General features: G+C 46.4%; 1 protein-coding gene across 3 annotated transcripts in view; it reads left to right on the top strand.

The window, feature by feature from the left end:
- The window catches only part of nfatc1 (nuclear factor of activated T cells 1), a 280,623-nt gene that overhangs the window by 67,225 nt on the left and 200,895 nt on the right, over positions 1–12,503 (top strand). For all 3 annotated transcript variants that reach the window (XM_038810247.1, XM_038810248.1, XM_038810249.1), the window contains exons 4-5: positions 6,506–6,708; positions 8,377–8,549. In XM_038810247.1, coding sequence (XP_038666175.1) covers positions 6,506–6,708; positions 8,377–8,549 — 376 coding nt within the window. The remainder of the gene's footprint in view (positions 1–6,505; positions 6,709–8,376; positions 8,550–12,503) is intronic.

The following is a 12,503-nucleotide window of genomic DNA, read 5'->3' as shown; positions in this document are numbered from 1 at the left end:
CTTGTGACAATAAGCGATTTTCATTTCATTAATTTTCATTTCATTTCATTTTCTTAGTTCAGCAAAGCCGTAGGTGTTAAATTCCACCATTTGCCCGGTTCTGTTATGGCAGGGGACCTGTAGAAACCCGATGAAATTCCAGGACCTTTGTGTTCCATAATTTGATACATAATTTGAAAGAGGGTTGATGGGAATTTTGATATAGTTATATATATCTTCACAAAAGCAATTGCAACTTTGCAAATGAGTTTATGTGGTTGATGAGATAGGCCAGCAGGTTTTTTTCTCTGTCTGCATGTGGGGTACTGCAGAAATGTGCTGCATTTTGTAAACACTCATTTGATGGAAACCTGCTGGCTTTTTATTTTTCATTTTTCTACTGATGAAGATTTAAAGCATTGACTTGGAGGCATTGTTGACTCATTGCTTCTCTTCTATTTTTTGTTGAGCGGGCTTTGCCAATGTAGAAATTGCCACTTGATAGGAGAATTGATAGTCAGAGTCATCGGCCTCTGTGAGTTGTCTGTAGTTCTTTTGAAAGCCAGATTGTCCTGGCACTGGAACCCAACGTACTTAACGAGGAGGAAACAATGGTGGGGAGTGGCCAAGAAAGTCCTACAAGAAAGAGGATAACTTATCCATAAATCTTGTCCTTGGATTCCATGAACACTCTGATGATAATTAGATTGGCAGGTAGGTAGAGTAGGAGGTAACAGCAAACTGCCGAGTGAATTCAACAGAATGATTGAGACTGACACAACCAGAAATCATGCTCTGGTTAGGCATTTAAAGGTCACACCACTGTCGAGTGCTTTTGCAAATTGGTAGTTCCAATGCTTCACTTGTATCACCCAGCCGCTTCCTTTCCAAGCAGTCCTTGCATTGTGTGTTCTGCTGGCTGTGACCCTAACTCATCTGTACTTACAGATCCACCTCTTTGTGACACCCTGGTGCAAAGCACAGCGCCGGGCCGAGAGGGCTGCAATTGCATGAACCGGCTTTGACTCAGAAATCCAAGAATAACAGCATCACTCCTCCAGATCTGAAAATCTCGCAGGAAAGCTGAAAAAGATTGGGTTTCCTTGCCTGTTTAGCTTGTCTATCTGCCCGACCTCAGATCCTCTGAATCTAAATTTTGCCCTCACTCAGGAAAGGGGTGGAAATGGAGGGGAACCATCCCCTACTTTGCCATTGTATCTCTCCCATGTTTGTACCTTTTGGAGGCACCAGCACTCCTTCCTCCCCCTCCCTCTGAACTCAGGAAATCCTGGGGCAACATAAAGCTAGTGGGAACCCGATGCTATTGAGTCATGCCAAGGCACATTGGAGAGGACAATCGGGATGATTCCTGGTCTTCCACAGAGAAAAAGACCTACAAATGGCAACACACTCAGCCCTTCCTTGGCCAGTTTGCTCATCTCTCTGAGCATTGAGGAGTCCTTCCCTCCGTAATTGGATGTAATTGTTATCCTGGTGGGTTGAAGTCTGTTGTGATCTCATCTTGGACTTTTAAGCTCTGGAGTAGCAATGGGTGTATGCACGAGAGATGCTCAGGATGTGCTTGGGACCATTTGTAACTGAGTTCCCCCAGCAGATGCCATGCTCTAGCAGTTGTCAGCCATGGTTGAATGGCAGCATGAACACTTCTGAGTCAGAAAATTGTGGATTCATTCCTCATTCCAGAGCATATATTTCAGGCAGACTGTGCCAGTGCAGCGTTGAGGGAGGTGCAGTCATTCAGACAAGACATTATACAGGTGCTTCGTCAGGTGAATGAAAGAATTCTCATGCCGTTATTCTGGAGAAGAGCAGTTTCAAAATACTGAAGACTCTTCGGCCTGATTGTGGGATCTTCATTTGCACAAATTGATGCTTCGTTTCTTATTTTGAACAGTTACAACGCTTGAAAAGTAGTCCATTGACTGTAATGTCCTACAGTACAAGAGTAAATACCCTTCAAAAGTACTTGATTGGTGAAGTGCTTTGGGGCATGCTGAGATTGTGAGAAGTGCTTCTTCAATGTGAGTCTTTTCGATCAAGGCATTAATTGTGGCTGATGGTAGTGTTTATCGAGATGTTGCTACTCGGGTCAGCATCAGCTGCTGTGTTGAAACACATCAAGGACGGAATTCTCCAGTTGTTGAGATTCGCTTTTCCTGCCGGCAGAGCACCTCCACCCGGGGGTTTCCTGACGGCGTAGGGTGGCTTTAATGGGGAATCTTTCTGCACGACCAGCCTGTTTAGATTTAGATTTATTGTCACGTGTACCAAGGTACAGCGAAAAGTATTGTTCTGCATACAGTCCAGGCAGATCGTTCCATACATGAAAACATAAAACATATGATAAATGACATAATGTAAATACAAATGCATACGTAAATACGTATGTTTTTGAAAGCCAATGTACTATGGTTTGTAAACCAACCCCTCCCGCTTCCACTGCATACTGCAGCCCGCCACACAAGCCCTGTAGCGAGGGGGAATCTTCACCATATTGGATGTATACCATGAATCACTTGCTCTCGATCAGAGCCTGCCATTGCTCACTCTTCAACACCGTGTTTAGTACAACATCCTCGGATTCCTTCTCCACTTCATTGCCTCCTTCCAGTGTATGTGCATCTTGTGGATTCATTCATGAGTCGCTGGTGAATGTTGGTGTACTGACAGGCAGTACTTTTCAGTTTGGGCAAGAAGCTGCCTGGATTTTCATGGGTTTGTGGCAAGTGCAAATGCTACACCACCTGCCCGATCACAATCACTGCGATGGCATGTTGATACAACATACCATACAGATTCAGACATTTGAATTGCATTGTAAACACCGTACTGCCCTGTGCTGTCTTCCAGCCTCCACACCGCAGACACTAGAGCCAGGATTCTCCATCCCCCGGCACTTAGATGGGGGGCTGGATTCTCCTCCCACCTGGATCTCTGGTTCAGCTCCGTTTCGCCGGCTGGTCAATGAGATTTCCCATTGTGGGGCAGCCCCACGCCATCAGGAAATCTCCAGGCTGCCGGCAAAACGGAGCATCCCGACGGTGGAGAATCCAGCCCCCGCGGAATCCCGATCGGGCAGCGAATCCCGCGGCAGGGCAAAATATGCATTCGCAGGCAGCAAAACAGTCGCGGGTCTCTGTACCCGCTCCACCAGCCAGTGTGAGTATCCCAGCGGCCCAGTCAGGCTTCGTCAGGCTTTGTGGCCCAACCCGGCGGGACCATAATAACAGCTAAGTAGAGCTGTTTCGCATCTTATTGGCGGGCATGGCTCACCATCCACAAGCCAGGTGGGATGCTCCGCCCCCGCCATCTGAGAGCTCCGCTGGCGTGAATTGGTGCACGTATTGAGGAGCGCGGCTTGCAGTCTGAGGGGTGGCAAGGTGGCAGGTACTCTCTCAACACATGTTGCCAGGGTGTTGGGGGGGGGGGGTGGTTCCTGGGAGGTAGGGATCAGGAAGACTTGTGCTGGGCTGCTGGGGCTCAGGTGAGGGGTCTTCCTTGGGAAGCGGCTCCCTTGGCTCCTCTCCCCATCTGCAGCCAGTAAACCCATTAATACTGATAATAATAATCTTTATTATTGTCACAAGTCGGCAGTGCAATGAAGTTTCTGTGAAAATCCCCTAGTTGCCACTCTCAGGTGCCTGTTCATTCTATAAAGGTTAACGCTTTCCCATAATGAAGTTAAAACGTGTTCAACTTAACTCCCAAATCCTTTAAGCAGTAAGTCAGTATGTAAGAAAACCCGATTTCCCAAAAAAACCTTTTCCAAGTGCCATAGAATAGCACGTCGAGGATGCTTCCTGCGCCAGCGGAAACCAGTCCCAATTGTCTGCTGGCGGGAGCACTTAGACTTCGGAACAGAGAATCCTGGCCTGGATTTTTCAAGCTTTCCTCACAAGTAGCTTGCTCCTGCAACCTCTGGGTCTAGCACCTCTCCAAGTCTACACTTTCCTATTGCATGCTAATTTGCCTTTGGCGCAGAACGGATTCTGACTCATTTGCCTGGATCTTGGAAATCATTTCCTGCTGTCATTTCTGTCTCCCAACATGTCGTGTTGAATGTAATTTGCATAACTCTATTTTCTTGCTGCTGTCTTCGGAACAGTTCCTTTTACTATTGTTCTTTTTGCATATATCTTTCACAATTCAGGTTCGTATATGTCCTCCACTGCATTTACAGTAATAGTCGTACTTTCTTTTTGCGCCGTATGTTAAGTCGTGTGATTTGATCTTGCCTTCGCCTAAGCGCGTTTAGTCATTAGCACTTGGTTAACCATTACTCCCACACTCGCCTCCTCCCCAAGTCACAATAACAACAAGCTGCATTGAAGAAGCACTTTCAATGTAGCAAAACATGCCAGAGCACTTCATCTGCTCAAACATGTCTTGACACCGAGTCACAGAGAGGAGATATTAGGACAGGTAACCAAAAGGAGTAGAAACGGGTGGTGAAGTTTTGGTTTGGAATCCCAGAGCTTAGGCCATATAGTTCAGTGTGCTCAGTAGCAGGGTCCATGAAGATTTACTCCATCTGATCATTAAAACAGGCCGTTCCCTGATGCAATTCTCTGCCTCATTGACACATTACCAATGTTATTTTCCCAATCAGAATCAATTAATTATGGTGGGGAATTGCAACTGGCTATTATCTTTGGATTCTCAACTTTTTAGCAATGCTTGAATTTTTCTTCCTATCACCTGCCTGCAAGTTGCCAAAATCTGGGCGACAGCAGCTTCCAAGCCTGAAATCTCCACCAGCTCTAAGTGGTGGTGCATTGGAACCTCATCCCCTTCAAGTCGCACACTACCTCAACTTGTTTACGTATTGTTTGTTCCTTCATTGTTGCTGGGTCAAGGACCTGGAGATTCCTCCCTAACGGTACTGTGGGTAGTTCACAAGGTGGATCAGTCAAAAAAAAAGTCTCTGCTACTTTTTCAAGGAAAATTAGGGATGGACAAGAAATACTAGCCCTGCCAGCGATGACCACATTCTGAGAATGACATCTACAAAAATGAATGATTTGAAGCCTGGGCGAATTTACAGCATTGTAAATGTTTCAGCGTCATGAGTAATAATTTGAGTACTGCTGAAAAAGTAAACATGTTGTTGTATCTTTAGGACAATTTGCAAGACGACCTAATGAAAAGGAAACAACTACTTATACCGATTGAGGAGAAAGTGCTGATAGAGTGGCAAGTGTCTACTTGACAACTGATCAGCACTTTCTTCTTATGAAAGTATAAACTGTTGTTCCCTCTACATTTGGTATCTTTGCAAATTGCCTTGATAAACACAATATGAAAAGCTTCAACATCATGTGCCAACAACAGCAATATTCAAGTTCTATACTACCAAGCAACTACTAATAATTTATTTATTGCAGCGATGCAAAGCATAATTATTGAGTTGTTCATTAGGATACTTGAACTTCTATTTGTAACAGACGCTCCATAAAATTGAGGTCTTGCCTTTCACACCCTGCAGACATCCCAATGCAGTCAATGCAGTACTTACTGAAGTGTAATCATGGTTGTAGGAAACACAGTAGCCAATTTGCACACTGCAAGCTCCCACAAATAATAATGCAAAGAAAAAAGAATCTGTTTTTGTGATGTTGATTGTGGGAGATCTATTGAACAGGTCGCCAAGGATAACTTTCTCTTCTTGTGTGCTGGGATCTTTCAAATGAGAAGGCTGACATGGGTTTGACATCTCAGCTTAATGGCAGCACCTCCAACATTGCTGTAGTCTCTTTGTCCTGCACTGAAGTGTCGACCTAGATTGTTGCGCCCAAATCCCGGAGTAGGACCTGAACCCATAACCCATTGACTCAGCAGTGGAAATGCTACCAACCGAGTCACATCTGACAATTTTAAGTGCCTTAATCAGGCGTGCAGCAGGTTTAAGATATACACTACGTGTTGGAATGAATAGACCAGTATGAGGTTGCAGGAGGTGCATCATTTTAAAAAAAATTTATAGTGTCCACTTCATTTTTCTTTCCAATTAAGGGGCAATTTAGCGTGGCCAATCCACCTACCCCGCACAGCCTTTGGGTTGTGGGAGCAAAACCCAAGCAAACACGGGCAGAATGTGCAAACTCCACACGGACAGTGACCCAGAGCCGGGATCGAACCTGGGACCTCGGCGCCGTGAGGCAGCAGTGCTAACCCACTGCGCCACCGTGCTGCCCTGAGGTGCATCTTTTGAAACGATTTAGTGAAAGCCAGTCATTTCTGTTCGGGTCCTTTGGCAAACTACTCCACAGCTGGCTGAATGTCGCGGCTGGAACTGCGAAGTAAAGTGATTAGCAAAAACTTACTCTAATCAGAAAAGGGCTAAATATACTTTTATGTTGTGGTTACTATAAAATGTGACACGCTGAGCAGCTGCCAATAATTTTCTTGCCTGGCTTTGGCTCCGAGCTACAAAAAAGCAATAGATTGGTCTTTAGCGCTGTGTGTTGCACCATGTCTAGCGAGACTCTTTCTGTTCTGTTGCCAGCTCCATGGCTACATGGAAAGCGAACCTCTCACTCTCCAGCTGTTCATTGGGACAGCAGACGATCGCCTGCTGCGACCACATGCCTTCTACCAGGTCCATCGAATCACCGGGAAGACCGTTTCCACCAACAGCCACGAGAGCATCATCAACAACACCAAGGTGCTGGAGATTCCCCTGCTGCCGGAAAACAACATGCGCGCAAAGTAAGTCTCCTTTCGAGCACCTACATTCCAAAAGAAAAGAAAAGTCCCCTGCTCACAGGTTTCTCGATAACCTAGGAGGTTACGCCGTTACCGCTGTGAGGTAAAATGCTCACGGAAGTTTTGAAAGTAAAATAACTCTCCCCTTTCCTCAGCCCACGTTGTATCATTCACACACTCCAACGGTGGACCCTGACGCATAACCGAAACATTAAATGTAAAGGTTACTTTTATATATCTAATTGTCTTTGGGAGTAATACATTGGGCTGAATTTTCCAGCCTGACCTTTGGGTGCTGCCGATGGTGACCCCCCCCGCGACCCCTCACCCCCCTGCAGTGGTTCTCCAGCGGCAAAGGGTGCGAGCTATGCAAAACTCCATAGACATCATCGGCATGACCAGAACACCCTGCCTCCGCCATTGGAAACCACGCCACGAGGTTGGGGGGGGGGGGGGGGGGGGGGGAGGGGGGGGGGAGTTCCGCCACCTATCTGGAATATTCTACAGTCAGCAGAAGGCAATCTGAGTGGTGATTTTCGCTGACCTTTGTATTTCTCTGATGTTTCCGAGTTTGCCCTCCAGATAGTGAACAGAAAATCCTGTACCTGTCAGCCGTGGCCCAGAGTGCTTGCCTCTGAGTTTGAAGGTTGTGGGGTTCAGGTCCACAGACGCCTCAGCACAATGTCCAGACGGACACTGCGGTGTGGTACTGAGGTAGTGCTGCACTGCCAGAGGTTTGTCATCTTTGGCAAGTGATGTTAAACTGAGGCCCTGTCTGCCCCCCAACACCGAGGTGGATGCAAATGATCTCATTGCACTGGTGAAGAACAGATGAGTTCTTCTGGTGTCCTGTTCGATACTCAACTAGCATCTCTAAGTCCAAGGAATCCGGTCATTATCCCATTGCTGGATGTGGCAGTTTAATGTGGGAATATTGACTGGTGTGGTTGACACCTTCCAAGCCCGTGTTCTCGACCACCATGAGGACGTGGGCAGCAGATGCTTGGGAACATCACCACCTGCAAATTCATCTCCAGGTTGCACACCATCCTGACGTGGAACCATATCGCCATTCCTTCACTGTTGCTGGGTTCAAAATCCTGGAACTCCCTCCCTAACATCACTGTAGCTATTCATAGAATTTGGCCTTCAGCGGTCCAGAAACCACCAACACCTTCTCAAGGGCAATTAGGAATGTGTGATGCACGTTGGCCGAGCCAGCGATGTCCACATCCCATGAATGAATTTTTTAAAAAGCCATGATCTCACTGAATGGCGAAACTGTCTTGAGGGGCGAAAAGCCTACTTCTCTTCCTATCTCCACACAAAATAGAAAACTGCAAGGGTTGCTGCGTGTCCACACTATGTCACCATCGCCAGATATCACTATTATACTGTTCTTCCCTGGAACCTGATTGTTGCACAAGTTTTGATTGTGCTGAGTTCTCATAGAGATACTCAATCTTCTGCAGTGCACCCTTAAACCTCCCATCAAACAACATTTCCTTGTTTCGTGTTCTACTTATTTAAGCATTATCTGAATGAAATTTAGCTGCAGCTGTTTGTCCAATGGTTGTGCCTTTATTACTTCCTTTTGCTTCAGTTAGTCCAACTCGACCTCTGTAAAAACATGTCCTTATAATCGTAAAAAAATTTTTTGTCATCCGACAGTATTGATTGTGCTGGGATACTCAAACTTAGGAATTCTGATATTGAGCTGAGAAAAGGCGAGACGGACATTGGGAGGAAGAATACAAGAGTGAGGCTGGTCTTTCGTGTACATATTCCACAACCCAACGGTAGAACTGTCTCTCTGCAGGCTTCATCGAACCCTATTGAGTGCTGTAAGTATAATTCACATATCGCTTTAGCTAAATTAAACATATACAGGTACAGCAGATAATAAAGAAAGCAAATGGAATGTTGGCATTTATAGCTAAAGGAATAGAGTATCAAGGTAAGGAGGTTTTGTTACAACTATACAAGGAATTGGTGAGACCACACCTGGAGTATTGTGCACAGTTTTGGCCCCCTTATTTGAGGAAAGATGTAGTGACATTGGAGGCAGTTCAGAGGAGGTTCATTCGGTTGGTTCCAGAGATGAGGGTTTTTTCGTATTGAACAGTTTAGGCACATGATCTCTAGAGTTTGGAAGAATGAGGGGAGACCAAACTGAGGTGATAAAAGGTCTGGATAGAGTGGTGTGGGGCTGATGCTTCCTCTTGTGGGGCATTCTAGAACAAGAGGTCATAGTCTTAGGATAAGAGGTGGCAAATTTAAAACAGAGTTGAGGAGAAACTACTTCTCGCAAAGGGTTGTGAATCTGTGGAATTCACTAGCCCAGAGCAAGGTGGATGCTGGGACAGTGAGTAAATTTAAGGAGGAGGAATGAACCAGATTTTTAATTGGTAATGGGGGTAGAAGGGTTATGGAGAATGGGCAGGGCGGTGGAGTTAAGGCCAGGATGAGATCAGCCACGATTGCATGGCGGAGCAGAATTGATGGGCCAAATGGCCTAATTCTGCTCCTATATCTTATGAACTTATGAACATGGACTGTGGCGGTTCAAGAAGGTGGCTGACCACCACCTTATCAAGGGCAATTAGGAATTGGCAATATATGCAGCGACAGCCACATCCCGTGAAAGCATTGAATTTTTAAAAATGCGTTAATAGAGTTTAGAAGACTTGCAAAATTAAAAAGTTTGTGCCAATTGTCCCAATTGCATTGCTTGTTGTAAGAATTGTAACCTTACCACTTCCTCCAGATAGGCTGGTGAAGCTGAACCTGTCAGCAGCTATGTCTGCATAATACCACCACGGTGCATGACATTGCTGCACAGCGTGTGAGATTAACGAAGGAAATTGGTTGTCTATATTTTCTGTCCACAAAAGCTGCTGATAGAAAAAAAAACTTTGAACAAGGCTGTGACACCAGGCACCAGCATCGAGGTTATCCATCTCCAACTACCTTACAGCTTTCTTGTTTAAATATCTCAATCCCCTTCAATGTCCTTCCTCCTCCCAGTGTCTGCCACTCCGGATTGCTCACTCATGAGTTTGAGTGCAACTGGGCAAGGTGATTCTGTCTACAAACGCACGCTTCCCAGCAGGGTACCATTTAGCAATGGAAACCATGACTGTGTTTTCCCTTCCTAGCCCCGGAGCTGTTAAGGTCAATGGCTCCACTCCATTTCCAGTGCTTGACGTCAATCTCATTTCGCTACTGACCCGTGATAGAATCTGGAACATAACTGGTGGCTTTGGCTCTGCACCATGCCAGGCAGCAAGCCAGCAGAGTTACGTAAAATTTCTCTTCTTAATGGAATATAAAGGTAGGGAAGTGCTGTATCTGGATAACCTCAGATAGTTTAACCAGTGTAATTAATCAAAGTTTTCTTTCGAATAAATGTTATTAGCGAGGAAAACAACGCAAGTATCAAGTCGAACCAATTTTACTGAACAACAACAGTATTTACCCTTAAATTAACCCCAAACCATACACTAAAGATTGCCAAGATTCATTATACTACCTGTATCGATGGACTCTGTTGAGCCGTGGGTCCGATTCTCTCAGGTTCAATTCCCCTACCAGCCTCCCCGAACCGGTGCCGGAATGTGGCGACTAGGGGCTTGTCACAGTAACATCATTTGAAGCCGACTTGTGACAATAAGCAATTTTCATTCATTTCATTAATTCATTCCTTCTCTGGTCAGTCTTCCAGATGGTCAACTTCACCTCCACATCCAGTCTTTGCCGGGGTGTGTCTTGGGTGTCCCTCGTTATCCCACTCCCTTCGCACCTTTCCAGAAACCTCTCTGGCTTTCGGCCAATGAGGCCCCAGGAGGGGGTCCCAACACCCAATGGATTGGATGATGGCAGCTTGACCTGCCACCGGGGCCCATCCCCAGATGTCCATCTCTGGTGGTGTTGCTTGCTGTTGTCAGATATGGTAAAGGCAGGAACTCTGGGTGCCAGAAAGTCTGGCTCGATCTGGGCAACTCAAAACAAATCGATTGATATAAATGGAGCCGATTACCTCCTGGTGGGTGATTGACGGGGCAGGTCCAGGCATGTCCTGGCATTTTGCCTGTGTGTTCTGCATTTGACTTTGGTCAAGTCTGAATTCACATCAGCCCGTCTAAGATTGACTGCAGTTTGATTCAAAATGTCCAATTTTATTGGGCCTAAAACCCAGGTCCTGCCAGGTTTACCACAGATGTTTTGCTGCAGCTGTACAGGGCATTGGTGAGACCACAGATGGACTATTGTGCACAGTTTTGGTCTCCTTATTTGAAAAACGATAGGGCGCGATTTTGTGGCCACTCTGGGCCTGAAAAGAAGCTCGCCGCGATGCAGCATCGCCAATAGTAGCCGGGAGACCTGCTCCCGGGATCTACCCGACTTGCAACACCTTGTGAGATCTAACGTGATCTCGCGAGATGTTGTGATGTATATCCCACCCATTTTGGGCGCAATCACTGGTTAGCAATTCAGCATATTATAACGGGACTACTAGTCTCACTGTAATGTGCAGATTACCAAGGTACCTGAGGTGTGGGATCTATCTTCTTTGCCTCAGGGAGACCTGGGGTGAGTAATGGTCAGTACTGGTCTCCAGAAATGGGGAGCAGATGGAACGGCACTTGTAGGGGTCTCCCAGGGGATTGGAGGCTCCCAGGTGCATGTCCTTTGGGCAGTGTGGCACCCTGCCACTGCTGGTGACACCTGGAAACCCAGGCACTGGCATCCTGGCAGTGTCAGCTGGCATGGGCAGTGCCAGGGTTCAGGTTGGTACTGCCAAGCTGCACTTTTGTGTGTTGGTGATTAGGCTTGGGTGTCCTGCACGGGTGTTGAGGGGGTGTGCGGGGCCCGGGGGGGGGGGGGGGGGGGGGTCATCTAGCATTGCGTTAGGGGCCTCCGAGATCAGGACACCATTTAAAAATGGAGCTCGCTATGGGACTTTGTTCCATTTTAGTAAAATCGTGCCCATAATCATGTCAGACGCAATACAGAGAATGTCTACTCAACTCATTCCTCGGATGAAAGGCTTTTCCTTTGAAGAATGGTTGAATAGGTTGAGGCTATACCCATTGGAGGATAGAGCAATGAGTGGTAATCTTATTGAAACATATATTGATCCTGAGGGGGCTTGACAGGGTAGATGCTGGGAGGATCTTGTGCAGGAGACTAGAAGTAGGGATCACAGTTTTGAAATGGGTGGTCTCCCTTTTCAGACTGAGATGAGGAGAATAATTGTTTTTTTCTCTGAGGGTTGTTGGTCTGTGAAATTCTCTTTCCCTGAGAATGGTGGAGACTGGATCATTGGATTTATTCAAGGCAGAGATAGACAGATTTTTGATAGACAAGTGAGTCAAGCGTTGTGGGGGGCCAGGAAAGTGGAGTTGAGACCAAAATCGGACCAGCCGAGATCTTAATGATAGTGATACTTCATATTCTACCATTTTTTACCTTGTGACTCTTGCGCGGACCTTTAGGAACTCATGGAATATGACACCTGGGCCTTTTTCGCCTTCAACAGCCTCTATCCATACACTTGACGTTAATCCTGTCTCGGTTTATCATACAATATTTATGTATATTAAATATCATCTGCCAATCAAAAGCCCCATTTTCCCTTATTACATCTGGTTCCGCTTGCAGACAATCTGAACCAAAGTCATAGATCAGGATTTTCTGGCCCTGTCGCGATGGCACCCCCCCCTCCCCCCCCCCCCCCCCCTCGCCCCACCATCCGGCCCGAATGGGCCGTGCGGCCTCTCTAAAAAGGCAGAGTC

Source organism: Scyliorhinus canicula, chromosome 10, assembly GCF_902713615.1.
Source record: "Scyliorhinus canicula chromosome 10, sScyCan1.1, whole genome shotgun sequence".
NCBI classification, from domain to species: Eukaryota; Metazoa; Chordata; class Chondrichthyes; order Carcharhiniformes; family Scyliorhinidae; genus Scyliorhinus; species Scyliorhinus canicula.
This window is presented reverse-complemented; position numbering and strand designations above follow the sequence as displayed.